Source organism: Crotalus tigris, unplaced genomic scaffold (genome assembly GCF_016545835.1).
Source record: "Crotalus tigris isolate CLP2741 ecotype Arizona unplaced genomic scaffold, ASM1654583v1 scf7180000018777.2418813, whole genome shotgun sequence".
Taxonomy (NCBI): Eukaryota; Metazoa; Chordata; class Lepidosauria; order Squamata; family Viperidae; genus Crotalus; species Crotalus tigris.
Genome location: NW_024097195.1, coordinates 1,072,274 through 1,088,332, shown reverse-complemented (window position 1 = coordinate 1,088,332; position 16,059 = coordinate 1,072,274). Strand labels below are relative to the sequence as shown.

At 33.4% G+C, this 16,059-nt stretch overlaps 1 protein-coding gene across 3 annotated transcripts in view; it reads right to left on the bottom strand.

The window, feature by feature from the left end:
• ELP4 (elongator acetyltransferase complex subunit 4) overlaps positions 1-16,059 on the bottom strand; it is a 141,545-nt gene that overhangs the window by 55,172 nt on the left and 70,314 nt on the right. For all 3 annotated transcript variants that reach the window (XM_039355912.1, XM_039355914.1, XM_039355913.1), the window contains 2 exons: positions 8,333-8,441; positions 4,897-5,003 (listed from right to left, as the gene is read on the bottom strand). In XM_039355912.1, the coding sequence (XP_039211846.1) occupies positions 4,897-5,003; positions 8,333-8,441 (216 nt within the window). The remainder of the gene's footprint in view (positions 1-4,896; positions 5,004-8,332; positions 8,442-16,059) is intronic.

The following is a 16,059-nucleotide window of genomic DNA, read 5'->3' as shown; positions in this document are numbered from 1 at the left end:
TTCCTTTAGCAAAAAGAAAGATGCTCCTTCTTGGGAAAGGTGGGATTTTTCTTGTTCAAGGTCCTACTCTCTGTGTTTTATTTCATGCATACATTGCAGGGACCTTTTTTCATGAATCTTCAATATATGCAAATGGTTGAAAAAAATAATTATTTTAATCTAGGAATTTATATTTGATATTTTTCAACTTTTGCAAGAAAGAAATAGAACACAGCTAATCCTCGACTTATGACAAAATTTCTATTACTAAATGAAGAAGTGAAGGAGAGTGAAAAAATTATACCATGGATATTAACAGTCCACAAAATATTTTTAAAGATGGAGAAGAAAAATCCATTTCTCCATAAAAGGTAAATTTTTCCTTAAGAGATAAAGACAACAGAAAATCTGTCACTAACTTAAAACTGAGTAAGGAAATCCATAAATATATAGTGTTTACATGTCTTAAATCCAAGACTGGTTGGTAAAGAGGGCCAAATTGCAAAGTATAGTCATAAATCATTAGATTATTGCAGGATCCAATCTGGGTTGGTCGAATGCCTTCATTAATAATCAGATTATATCTTTATGCATAAAGATGGGTCAAAATTTGAGCAAAGGAATGTAAATGATGGCATTAACTCATACATGGAAGAATTGTAAAAGTTGTGCATCATGATTTCTGATGCAATATCAACTGGAGAAAAGTCAGATAAATTATATAGCTGATATAAGAAATCTCAAGCCTAAGTAATAGTTTACTTTTCAGGGAAAGGCTATGTTAGGGATACCACCAAATTCTTCACTTGGCCTACTTCAGCTGATACAAACCTGCAACACAGTGAGAAGATCAAATTGCTTTGGCATCTCTCTGTACCCTCTCTACCTTTTCTAAACTGTAGCAGTACACCATATAATTTGTACTATTTTATCTTCCCCTCCCCATATTAATATATAAACATTTCTGCACAGGAGTTTTTTTGGAGTGGGTTATCTGCAACTGATTCCCTCAAGGTGTTTCTCAACTTTTCAATCTAGTCCTGATGACCTTCCATCCAAGTTTGAACCAGGTAAAACTTTGCCTAGCTTTTTGAAATCATTGGATCAGTGATGTGATGCCACTAACTGGATTTCCAAATATAGACATATATAGTAAGCAGTAGATACTAGCACCAAGTAAAATTTAGGCCATTTAAAGATACTATTTTAAAGTTCTGTGGTTTGCCTTTCCTTCATACTATCCTGAAAAATTATCAAATTACAATAGCTCAGAGATCTAAAGTAATGTAGACTTCAGTTACTGTATCACATTCTATATAATGAGCACACAGAAGTGATAAATGTTGGTTTATGGCACCTGCCTGGCAAACCAGTATTGATGCCATGCTACCTAAACTTCAGGGGGACTGAACAAATAAATAGAAAAGTACATGCACCTAAAATTGGCAAAGAGAAAGACATTATGACACCAATTTTAATCATTTGCAATAATTTTACAGTAGCAACGGGGGTTTCTCTGAATAGAAATATGCCACTATTTCTGCAAATTTTTAACAAATCAAAATGCAGAAAATAAGAACAGTTATCTAATGATATCAGTGATAGGCATGTAACCCCATATTTAAATAGAAAATAATAATAAGCACAATATACTATCATTAGCTTTTCTTTTTAACTTTTATATAAATTCCTTTGGAATGATGAGAAACAGGTTTTACACACAAAAGCATCACAAGTAGTATTAGGTATATTAACTCAGCATTCAATACACAAATTATGTTCCATATACTTTCCTGTCAGAAAGATTCATCAGAATAAATAGCATGTCATATACTTAACAGAAAAATAAAAAAAATATTTTAAATGTTTGAGGAACTTATCTAATCAGTAAATTTTGGGAATATGTCTAGTCATGTAGCCATCTTTTATTCAATCATCAGAAAATCAAAGGCAAATTGGCATGACTCAACCCAAACTTTAATACCGCATGATTATGTTGTATAAGCTTGTTTTGTGTGATGGCTGCTGTGGTTTTTACAGAGAGATTAACAACCGGACCTAAGCTGGCCTTCAAACCTTGCCCTGCTGATGCCTCAAGCTCTTTGAAGTCTGACCATCCTACCTGGCAAAACAACAGTGGGAACTAGGCTGGTGTCAGATCCAATCTAGCTGCTTTTTTCAACATAGCTAACGATGGGGTACACTAATTGGCCCAATTGCGGATTATACCTTTTGCTACAGATTCAAGACAATAATTTAGTCAAATGATGGTCTTTATCTCCTTCTAATTAAGATTCCAAAGTAGGAAGAAATGGGATTAGACAACGTAACTTCAAAACTATGAGACTTTTTGAAAAGACAGACACTTAAGAGTTTCTCTAAGATTTTAAAACATGCAATGAAAGAGCAGGTAATGAAATGTTAGGTAAATGGTTCACTATACACAGGTATTGTGCTAAAGATATTCAATGCCTTGCATACATTATAAGAAACAAATATTGTTTTGTTACTGTTTAATTTTCAAGCTCTGTTTGTTGCTCAAAATATATACACTATAGATGAATATGGAAAGTACTTTTCAGTTAGATTTTTTTTATTTAAATATTCATGTATTTAACATAAAAATATTAGTTAGAATAGAAAAATCTGTTAATAACCAATGCTAATGCTCCCTTGAAAAGAATTTTGTGAAGGAATTCGCCTTGCAAAACTGGGTTAATTGTAAGAAACACATTGTAAAGCTACAGAAAATAAACAGATTTGTAATAAAAATATAGATGAAATTGTCCCGATTTCAAATTATGAATTTATCAGTGTTTCTCTAATGTTGTTTTTAAAGATTATATACATAAGGGTGTAACAAAATGACAGTATGAATATATTGGACATTTTTTTTTTAAAACTGTCAATTCTACATTCAAGATTTGTTTGAAGAATGTTTTATGTAACTTTCTATACTCTTTCAAAGTCTTATTTAAGAAGCCTTCTGCAAGATATATAATTCATTCTGTTTCATAGTTATCTATTTTTAAAAATGATTTTAATTTTTACTGTTTTCATTATTAGCTTTAATAGTAACCTGATCAACTGTTTTGTCAATGGAAAACACATTTTCCTTTGCTTAGTTTCTTCAGAATGGTACTATAATTTAAAAAACAAAAGCAGAAGATTAGCAGTGTAGGGCAAGATGGTAAATGCAAAGAAACCGATGAGTTAGGAAGCAATAGTTTTTCTTTTTTAAGACAGGAAGCAATTTATAAGGAACAGAGTCTTTAACAGGGCAGGCTGAAATTATTCTAAAAAATTCATGTATGCTTCTCTAGTTCTTTTTCCTTAAAGAAATCAAATTAGTTTTCATCCCTTTTGGCTACTTTAATTTTTTATTGTGAAGTTTTTCATTTGAAAATTATAATAACAGAAAATAGTATAGAGATTTTGCTAACAGAGTTAATGTACTGATCTGTCTATATTGTAAAGGGATTTTTTTTTCACTTGAAGTACAATAAATGGGAATTTAATATGGCAGGAACATATTGTCTGTTTTCTGTGTTAATTAAAATAATTTACCTTTTCTGAATTTTAAAATCTTGCATGAATACTAAGCTCCTTTATTCAACTAATTCAAAAGAAAAATAGCCTTTTTGATGAAGTGAAATAATGTTAAAATGGATTGTACTAATACAGTGCTTTGTGTCATTAGATGTATTCTTTTCTAAAAAGTCAAAATACACAGAGAAACCACAAATTCTTTAACAAAAAACATTTTCCTTCAAGTAGCTTTTGAAGTTAACATTTCTTCAAGTTGAGAAACTTGAAGTACTCATGCAGAGATATCCTGGTAGAAAACCTGGCTCCTTGATTAACTATTAACTGCTTTCAATAGGACTAGATGATTAAGGACATTGGTTGCCATTATTAGGAGGAGGGCACTTTAATTTGTCACTTGATGGGCTCTTTTCAACAATTTATAGGTTATTGCAACACACAATTGTGAAGAGACAGTGAGAGAGATGTGGAGGAGGGGCACTGGAAGAGAATCCTTAGGTTACCTTATCAAGTGGCTAGCTAAAGAGGGCAGAGGGTCAAATAAGGGCCAAAGTGGTCACTTAAGGGTGAAATCCCAAACACCAAAGCAGTGCCAAGCCACATTGACCATCATTTGGTGATGAAGTTAAAAATATGCTAATATATTGGTGGCAATTCTTCCTTTTATGGGTTCAAGCAGTTAAGGCAAGTGGCCTGCTTAACAGCTTTTCACTTGAAAGAGATTAAACTAAATGATTTGTCAGGGCTGCTTAACTGTTTTATGCCTTTGTCTAAAACCTGCAAAGACTGTACTGGTGAGGATTCCTTCACTCCCAAAGCAACTTTTGTTTTCAGCTTCTGGATCTACTTGGTTAATAAATACATCAACCCTAATTGATGTCTGCCTAATAGTCGTCTGCTCTTTAGCAAGACTAAAATGAAATAATCTTTTGCATTATTGCTTTCTGTGTAGAGGGACTGTCTGCATGGAAGGTGGGGGGGGGAGTTTAAATTTGGTAGAAAATTTACTTAAGAACATTAATGTAAATGATCCTATATTTAAAATGACATGGAAGAGTTAAAGGTGATTCCAGTAATGCAAAGGAAATTGTTTCTGAATAATGAGAAAGACATTTATCCCTCATGCCATGCTCAATTTTAGGCAGTTGCACATTAACATCCTAACTGGAGTAATAACATCTAGGCACTTTCCCACTTAACAACACAGCTAAGAGCAAATCATTAACATTTAATTAAATATGCTTCTGACATCTTTAGAAATATGTATGTCATACTTAGTTACTGCAGGTTGTGGCCTACTTTTTAAACATTCATGGTTAAACATTTAATACATCTCATCTTTCAAATAGTATTCCATATATATAGTCTTACCTCAATAACGAACAGCTTCCTTTTCAATTTAAAAGCAAGGTCCTTTGTGTTTGATACATCACAGATCAAGCTATTAAGCCGAGGAATCTGGCGTATGTGAATCAAACCTTATGGAAAGGAAAATATTAAGAAAATGATGCTATCCAAATGCCTAAATTAAAGTATTATATCAAAAAAATCCAGTATATTTACATACACTCGTCGTCCCCCTTTTAAACTGGAGCTTACGACCAGGAGCAATGAAGCAAGCGATACGATTATACAAAAGTAATCAAGCAGAATAAAATAAACAGAAATCCTTGTGTGAGGAAAACTAATTGCACTTTGGTACAAAGGTACAGATATAAAGAGGGATCTTAATACTTGTCAAAACTACAGCCAGTTTGTGTGTGATTTTCTCTTGTATTTACAGTAAGCAAATATGGCTATCACCTTGCATGCTGCCCACGGCACCACTGAGTGATCTTTATTTTATTAAATGCACCAGTAAGCAGCCAGCAAAGCAAAGCTCATAGGTTACTGATAACCATTGAAGTTGCAATGGAAAGTAATTTGTTGTGTACCATGATAACTATTTTTTTAAACTTGTGTAAAAACCACAATAGTAAGAACATGCTGCTGGATAACTTTTAACCACATTATAAATACAATGCACATTATTTTCTGCAAACAAGACATCCGTGGAGTATGTTGGAATTTTATAACAATACTAGGCACACTGCAAGCTCTGCATTCTGTCAGTTGAATCTCAAGCTGATTTCTTTTGACAAGGACGCTGGACAGATTCTAGGCAGCTTAATATAGACTTTCAATAACTAGTCTTTTTCCATAACAGAAAATGAGAAATATTTTATGAGAGACAACAGTAAAGCTTATATTATATCTTATTTTTAAAGAATAAAGATTAAATATTTGCAATTCAAATGATGTTTTATCAAACAGTTCTAGATTAAAATAGACAATCTTTCCGACTATGAAAACTCTTTAAAGTTATACTAAGTTTGAGTGTTTTAGAGAGTGTTTTAGAGAGAAATTAATAAATATCCCTTAATATAAAAAGGCAGAACATCATTGAACAAATATTTCATAGTTTCAAAATAATGTTGAAAATGCAATAATTTGTATTTTTCTTAACTGTAAGGAAACTGCATTTTTGCAAAACATAATGCAAAATTAATATATAGGTTTAAACATAGGTGGCTTGATTTATTATGTCTTAAGACAAAATAAAACCAAGAAAATAGTCCACTGTTTTCACTTGAATGACCATTATAACTGGACTGGCCTATTGAAAGTAGGTCATAATTACTTCAGTAAAACTAACAGTCCCAATATGAATGTAACCTTGCATATTTGAACACCAATAGCAGGAAGCTAGGTCACTCACTGATCTTTTCTGGGTAACAGTGACTCTCATAACAAATTACATTTCAGCTTTAAAAAATGCTTTAAAAAATTTTAGATTGGGAGATAATGGAGGCAAAGCATAGAAAGAAAACATTAGCAAAAGATACAATTGTCTTTAGGATCATAATTACTATATTTAGCAATGGTATGTGAGAAGCATGGATATGATTAACACCTATATTCTTCAGTGTCATATACTTCCAATATTCCTATTTACTAAAGAATTATCTGTGTTTTCCGTTACCAATGAATCAATATCCATATTTTATTTTTGAAGAAATCAGGATTTGCTTTTTGTTGAATCTACTTAGTATGTTATTAAATATACTTAACTTTATATGGAAAATTGTAACACAATTGACTAACAAACTGTATTTCAGAAATTAATATTAAAAATATTTGTAGAAGAGGGCTATATATTCTTGAAAGACTTGCTCAATGTGTATGAGGTAGGCACACTAAGACAGGAACTGGCTCTGAAACTTTTCAAAAGTGTTTAAATTTTGTTCAGTAAAATGCTGGAGGCATAAGCATCTTATCCTACTGTTCAAAACTGTACAAGGTAAACGGATAAGCTATATTTGCAAAACAAGTAAAAATCAATAGTTAAATGTTCCCTCTTTATGAGAGTACTATAGAAATACAAATGTATTTTTAATTGGAGGCAGAATTATTCAAATGTTTAAAATAAACTTGTTAGAAAATATATAGAAAAATAGTACTGTTAAGAAAGAAGACAATTTTAGAGAAAATTATAAAAATGTAAAGACATAGATTTTATTATATGATTTACAAAATATTAATTATGAAGTACCATAGATCTGTACAAGTGAAAAATGTCTTTTTAGTTGTTTATTTATTTTGTATCTTATTTAAGGGATTGTATTTCAAAAGGTTATCTTCCTCTAGGCTGGAGTAAACCATGGTCATCTATACATTCAAATGGATTTTCTCATGTAATATATAATTACATCTCTGCTTTCTTACAATATTTACTGAGGATTTAGATTTGCCTCCAAACCTTTTGATTAGACGTTTCCATAAAGCTAAAGTAATTTCAGTGCCTGAATGTCACAGCAACTGTGGAATGATGTAATGATGATATTTCCCTCAAAATTATTAGAGGCAATAAAAAGTTATAAACAACGGAATAATTTAAATAGGGAGAATGATTATCAGCTGCCATCTACATGACAGTTACTGATTAGTTGGGGACATTCTGTTCCTCTGAACATAGGCAGTATATAAGCACATAACATCTGTTGCCAAGTTCAGTTTCAGATCTGAAAGAAGTGCATCTAGCAAAATGTCAGCCCATATTACTTGGAAGTAATTTTATCAGTAAGCAACAATATGAAAACATTCACTACCTTTTAAAAATCATCTAAAATTAAGTTCTAAGTATGTTCACAAATATTTGTTATAAATAGCCTAGATATTTTTTTTTTAAAAAATAGACTTTCAATTATAAACCATTAAAACAATTGAGTAGCTAAATGTTTATAACAGAGATACGTTTATATTCATGTTCATACTTCTGATATTGAAAAACGTTACTTAAAATCAAGTGAAATAATTTAACTCCCCTTTGTGCTATATCATTCATCCGCCTGCCCAGTAAAATATATAACTCTTCTGCATTTCCTCTACTTAGAATTTAGCAGATCAAAATATTGATTTCATGACAATTTTAGCTCACTGGTCAGATGATTGCCAAACCTTCCCTGCATACGAATTTCTCAAAGTCTGTCTCTTGAGATGTACATCTGATTGAGCCATGCCTTGTTTATATACTTGACAATATAAAAGGAGTTGCTATGTTTCCTTAGCAAACTTAATGCACTGTAGTAAAAAATAGTCTAATGTTTAGTTTGCAAAATGAATTAAGATTAACAGGTTAATAATAATAAAAGAAATCAAATGCTACTTTAGGGCAAATATTCCAAGTGGAGAATAAATGCCCTTGAAACCCTTTAAAAAGACTTTTGGAGGGAAGTGGAATGGTGGTATTGCTAAGGATAGAACTCACCATGATAATCCTTGTATAATGGATTGGTTTCTCTCTCAGAGCCGATAAATGATTCAAGCCCAACTACTGTATCAGACAAGTGGATAACACGTTCCATGATTGCTTTATTCTGTAACACATGGGAACAAAATACACAATCTAGATGATTAAAAGATAATCAAGATTAGAAAAAGTAGATCTTTGTGAATTTCTGGGGAAGAAATGGCAAAATGAATATGCCTCTGCTAAAAGTAGAGCCGACACTGCTGCAATAAAGAGCGAGTAAGCAGACAGGTTGTTTGTCATTCCTCTCTGGACAAAGAGAGGACTCGAGATTGCCCACAAGTGCTCCAAACTAATCACTTTTGCATTTCAGCTATTAAAAACCTTTGGATTGACAAGTTATTTATTTATGAGACTTATATACCGCTTTAAGTGCAAGCACTCTCTAAGCGGTGTACACCAGTAAGCAATGTATATATATATATTTACATTGCCCCCAACAATCTGGGTCCTCATTTTACCTACCTCGGAAGGATGGAAGGCTGAGTCAACCTTGAGCCGGTGAGATTTGAACCGCTGACCTGCTGAACACAGTCAGCTAAGGTGGCCTGCAGTACTGCACCCTAACTGCTGCGCCACCTCGGCTCTTATACAGCACTGAATGACTTTTCTTCATTCCTTAGCAAAAAATAATTTTAGTTTCAGTTTATTTATTTATTAATCTAATTTATACAGCAGCCTATCTCACAAAGGGCTTTTTAATGCTGTAGTTGTAATTTTTAATAAAATTATTATGAAAAAATTGAGACCTTTGTTTTCTCTGTGACCAACTGAAGCAAAATAGGCAATTAATAACTGTAAGTTATTGAAAATTTGACTGATAAATTATCTAGATAAGTTTGTTCTTCCCCCTCCCAGTATAGAATATTCCCAAACAATAGTTTTTATAAAATTTTGAGCTTTATTTTATATATAAACATTTTTGGGACACTGATCTGGACTGGATACTTGATGTGGGAATTTACAATATGGAAAGCAAAATGCCTCATCTATTTATCTGATTTGATTTCAACTTGCCTAATTCCAAAGCAACATTGGGCAGCTCACAATATACAAACAAAATATAGTAAGATAATACAAATGCAGTAATGAAAATAACAAACAGGAATTACTAAAGTGGCAATCTGGACATATGTGATCAAAACATATACAATATACATAAAACACCTGTAATAAGGGATTCTATCCACCCTATCCCAAAGCCTGGGAAACAAACAACTCTTCAAAGTCTTCTGGAATGCTATCATAGTAGGAACCGTCTGGCTCTCATGGGAAATTTCATTCAAGGAAGATGCCACTGTGACAGAGAAAATGCTTCCAGTGTCCCAAAAGATGACACTGTCATGGTTCCGATAGATGAGACCAGTAAAAACAGAACTCCAAGGCAAGAGGTTTCCTTAAAGAACATATTTATTGGCTACAAAGTATCAGCATAGTCAAAAGTGAAACCAAAACTGGAGTTCCCTCCCAAAGGTTACAATGTTACAAAATTGAACTTCCCACCCCATTACTATGTCATAAATCACATTCCCCAATAAACTACTTTGGTGGGCTTTCTAACGGAAAACTCAGCCTGCCAAAACCCAGGCAGCAATGACCTTTGTTCCCACCGGACAATTTATTGTTTAATCTAACTTTAGAATCACTCATCCCCCCTCCCATTACTGTGGCAACTGAAAACGAAGCAGAAATGGCTTCAGCCAAGTTCGTTGCAGCATTGACAAACTGTTTGATTGGGGGTGGGGGATCTGTAGCATCTACTTTTGGGCAGCATAAACCACAGGGGGCAGTTGGTCCTTCAAATAATGAGGTCCCATATCACAGGGCTCTATAGCTGATATTATATATATATTTTTGAATGCATACAGCATTACAATTCTGGTTTTTAAATACAGAGAAGCCTGAAATAACTAATATTTTCTTTTTTATGTATAGTAAAGTAAAATAAGGCTTGCATGTCCACTGAAACAGGTTTTGATTTCCTTAGATCCACATACACAAATGTCTATTGTAGGTTGGAGATGGAACCTGTGATAATGTGCAACCTGTGATAATACTAATTTCCTAGGAAAGAAATTATTTCTACCAATTCTCTGCCTTCTTCAATAACTAGAAGAGAAGTATACATACATGGTATTTCACATAATAAAATGGATCATGGATCAGGGAATGCTATAATGGAATGCTATAATCTCCAAATAATAGAATAACAATCACAGAAGGAGCTGGCTTAACCAAAAGATTTATTCATAATATAAGGAAATGAAAGAAGAAAATAATTTAAAATGACAAATTGTATTATAAAGAAAGTTTGATAAAAATCTGGAATCTCTTAAAAGCAAGAATAATTTGCCATTTTCACCCTTTTCACCATCAAATGTCTTTTATTTTAGGGGCAACTACAAGCAGCCTCTGGTTAAGAATGTCTGATTTAGAGACAACATGTACTTACAATCGGGTTACCTATTTCTAAAAATGGTGGATGGCATTCTCCTTCCTTGAGCCAACAAACTACTGAAGTTGCACACTATTTTTATGAACTATTGAAGCTGCATGTTTTTAATATACAACCTGTTTTCAGCGGTTCATGAAAACATTGCATGGCTTCATTCTGAGGAAGGAGAACATCATCTGCAACTTTTAGTAACAGGTACATTTTCAATTACGAAGATGTTACAATAACAGGATTCATTTAAAAAATGAGGAACTCGAGCTATGATGAAAAGAAATAAAACATTTAATCAAATCCCTTATTGGTAGAGCCTGCAAAATAGAGAAAGTCAAACTGTTTCTTGAGATCAGATTAGCTGGAAAATCAACAATAAAAAATATATAAAGATCCTTTTATCATAAAATTGCTTAATAACAACTAAATTTCTGTAGCTATGTAAAGCTTTCCAAAACTTGTCAGCAAAGTTCTAAACAAGTAAACTAAAACATAAGAATGGCTGCAGGACTTGGGTTTGGCTAGTTTAGAGAAAATAAGAAACAGGGGTAACATGATAGCAGTATTCCAGTATTTGAGGGACTGCCACAAAGAACTTATTTTCCAAAGCACCAGAAGGCAAGACAAGAAACAATCAAAGAAAGAAGCAACCTGGAATTAACAGTGAGGACAATTAACTAGTGGGACAGCTTTTGCCTTCAGATGTTGTGGGTGATTCATCACTTGAGGTTTGTAAGAAGAGATTGGACAGCCACTTGTGTGAAATGATATAGGATCTCCTGCTTGAGCAGGGGGCTGGACTAGAAGACCTCCAAGGTCCCTTCCAGCTCTATTCTGATTCTAACTGTTAATATTAATCATTAATATATTATATATTCACTTTCTTTTGCCCCTTTGCTATTAATGAGTTTAGTGGATACTTTCCTATTTTTTTATTCCCAGGATTGTGGAGAGACAATTAGGGGTGTAATTTGTAGCCACTCCCTTTCCTTTAAAAAAAGAACTGCACAGTTGGGGTGGATATTTCTTTTTGTATTCTTTTCCCCCCTCTCAACTTAAATCAAACTGTAAGCTGTGCAGCCCCAGGAGCAAACTCACAAGGGTGCTGCAGGATTATTTAATAAAAGGAACCATTAATAAATTCACTGCAGTGTCTTGGGGCACCATAGCACAGTTTGGAGTCTGCTAGGTGCACTATGAATTGAGAAAGTTTGGGAACCGCTGACTTAGATTCATATTTACAATTTAAATCTTTTTCTTAATGTAATTGCTATTTAGTATGCTCACTGAAGTGAAGATAACTGTAATGCTGGGAAAATGTAAACCCTTTGATGTAGGCCAGATCAGGAAGAAGACAACGCAAGGACTATTGAAAGTTAGCTTTGTTTTTGAAAGGTATAATAATAAAATATTGAAAGTTTACCTCACTCCTTTCTTATACTTTACCTCACTCCTTTCTTATAATTTGCAAAATCATGGTGAGGTTAGTCTGAGTCACTTCCTAATGCTTACTTCTGGTTATTCAGGGTATGACCTAAGAATAGGTGTTAGAAACTCACTATACCTATCTCTATGGAAGTTACAATATAGTAACACTTAGGCCACTGAGTCAAGGGGTTGGAGAATTCTGGCTGTCACTTCTGACAGCCTTTTGTGTATGATAGGGTTAGTTTTTGCATGATGGTTGGCTGTGTGGTATGTTGTGGTTTCGGTGGTATGTGTCGGAACCCACACCGACACCATACAGCAACAGTTCGATTGGACCAACACAAAAATCATTGGCCCTGCTACCACCTGCCATGCTCGTGAATTCATCGAAGCCTGGCATTCCACAAGCAATTCTGTCAACAGATACTTTGACCTACTACAAGTTTATGAACCCTTCGGAATCCAAATCAACTGCACAGCCAATCAGAGACAGCACCGACCTTTAACCAACCCATGCAAGGAGGACCAAACAAGACTCTGGGTGATGTACAATAATCAAATAGAAACAATTCATATTTGCAATAGTGGTAAATATCTGTAGCTCGGGTGTAAGATGAAGGTGAAAGTTCGTTCTCCAAGCTTGTGGGTTGGTTAGGGGATGTCAGTGTTCTGTTTATAAGGCTTCAGGTGATGGGGAAGTTAACTTAGGTCAGATCATTGGGTCAGAATCACTGGGAGGTGAACTGCTGGTGGTGGGGGCCTAAGTGCCTATGAGCAGAGTTTCCTGATCCAGAAAAGTACACAATTAGCACACAATACAAAGCTGTGCAAAGGTCCTTCTAGCGACAACTGCCATCTGCCACTTCAAGCAGGAATTGTGAGGTAACCTTCCCATCACAAGATCCACCACAGACCCTCACTTGACACACTCACACCTGAAGCCTTATAAACAGAACACTGACATCCCCCAAACTCTGCTGAAGATGTTACCTAGCCTGATAACGAAACGTTCAGAAACCAACCCACAAGCTTGGAGAACGAACCTTCACCTTCACCCTACACTCGAGCTACAGATATTTGCCACTAATGCAAATATGAATTGTTTCTATGTGATTATTGTACATCACCCAGAATCACTTCCTGTGAGATGGGTGGCCATTTAAAATTGATTATTAAACAAAGAAACAAACTAAAGATAAACATGAACAGAGTAGTTCTAGTCCTGAATGGCCATCATATGGCATTGGAAGCCAATCAAAAGGGAATGCAAGCCGCAAAGTGAGGTTAGTTAATTTATTTTTAAACTTTGGAAGAAAAAGGTATTCCCCTTGATGCAAAACAGGTACCACCAATATTAAATTTACAATAGCAGAAACATTTATATTAGATTGTTAGAAAATGGTACCATATTTTTGAAAACTACGAATGGGATGATAAGATAGAAATAATGTTTCATCTGTTAAAATTTTAATTTTAAGATTTTAAATGTAATTAGTTATTAGGCATAATGACTGTGAAATATAGCTGAACCATTTCAAATATAATATAGTCATGATTAAGTAAATACATGACATTGGAATAGACTAAGCACGCACTTGCAACAAATACCATCACCAGGAAAGTAATTGTCCAATAGACCCTCCGTCTGATTTCTGTAACGAAGAGTAAGCTTAAAATATTTAATTTTACAATCAGTTTAATCCCTTATTGAGTACAAAATTATAGTTTATCATCAGGAACTGGTTGACAAAACACAGACCAGATGGAAAACTGTTGGGGAAAAAGATGAAATAGGTTGGAAATCAATCAGAATTTGACTAAAGACATGACTACTCCCTCTGCTGGCAAGGCCCTCATGAGCTTAAATATTTAAGTAGTGACTAGTTTTCTTTAATTATTTATGAAGCAATCAATAAATAATGCAAACTGTTCCTTTTTCAGTCTGTTGCTGGTTTTTTTTTCACATCTCTGAACTTATTTCAGTGGAAGAATTTTTAAGAATTAAAAAAAAAACAATGAAACATTCTTATATAGCTTCTTATATCTTAAACTGCACAAAAGGATGCACGGTAAGTTTTATAATAAGATATAAAAAATTCAAAACAATATGTAAAGTTAAAAGCCAAAAGGCCACAATAGTGCATGCAAGTCAATTTAGGTTTCGAAGTGTATTCTCTAAAAATTCATCCAGTCACAAAGAAAACAGTATATATAAGCCTAGGGGAAGGGAACACAGATTTCAAACAGATGCTAAAAAAAGATTAATATAAGAAAAGGACACTATATAACTAAACCTTATTTGCCTCCCGACACAGGTTGATATGTTCAAATAAAATGATTTAATAAATATCTATTTTAGGATTTTGAACTCTGCCTAAGCCCCCAAAACAGAAGGGATCAGGTTTTTCACCCACTGTTTTCATCTGAATCCTGGCTGAAAACAGCTATTCCAGCTTCCAGCTTTCCAGAAGGCTCCATCCCAGGACTCTTTGCTTGCCATTTGGTTTTAATCTCTCAGGACTTTCTTACAGAGGCTCCACTGTGCTGAACTGGCACTTGCTTGAAGAAATGAGTTATTATTAAACTTGTAGGTCAGTTGTGGCACTAACAACTCCTTGGAACCTTTCAGCCAGAGTATACAATTTGATGGTCTAATTAAATATTAATTCTAAGTGTTACATTTTGTGGCTAAGAGCTTTTATTTTCCATCGTCAGTCTGGAACAGAACGAGGTTACAAGCTAATTTACCTCCCCCACCACCTTTAAAGCTTAACTATATAGGACACAAAAACACCATTAAACATGCAGCATTCCCTCATATTGTATTTCTCATGTAATTAACAGAACTGATCTAAAAAGAGTTAAAACAATTAGGTAGTTAGAAAAACAAAAGATTATGTAAAGTTGTAACACTATAACATTAATTCAAGATTTATCTAATTCCATTTAAAAAACATATCACTTTCTGGTGGAGTTCAAAAGTGTATCAATTCACATTAATTACAAATCCTTGAAAATCTAAACATTTGAAAAAGGTTTTCAAATAATCAAATTTACAGATAGTTAAATCCCAATTAAGTTCTTTTAAAGATTTGCACTGCTCCTTTCTTGTTATTGTCCAAATTATCTCAAAACATGTTTTTCATACCTTCTGCCTAAGTAATATTAATTTCCATGCCTGAGTTACCTTAGCTTAGCAGCCAAAATATTCCATATGCCCAAATGGATGAGAACTTACCATACTGTAACAAAACATCTAACAATATAATTAACATTACAATTTTCATCCTTGTTATGCCTTGTACAAACATAACAAATATTCTTACAATTCTATTATATCTTATTTCAAGTTACATATTTATAATGAATCTAAGAATCATGCAAGTTGGAACATGCCCAGTGATTCAGCTATTCAAATCTTTTGCCCTAAAAATATACTGCATGTTCTAACGCAGCTTCCTAACCATTACATTTAAAGGAAATCTTTAATCCCTGATTCTGTTGTTGGATAGGAATTTAGAGAAATTTCTTAATATTTAATCTAATTGTAGAATAATTTTGTATAATTAATTATCTTTTGCAGCTAGAAAAAATTATTGGTCTTTTTTATGATTTTTTTTTCAAGAATTTGAAAACTATCAAATATTTCTTCTCAATCTTTTTTCTTAAGTCATAGCTCACAATTTGCCATTCCTTAGGTTGTTTTTTCTTAGAATGTTTAAAAACATTCTTTCAATTTCATTTTAACATTTCTTCTAAAATTGGGAGATCTGAGCTAATTGTACTCTAGAAACATTTTTCTAATGCAGAG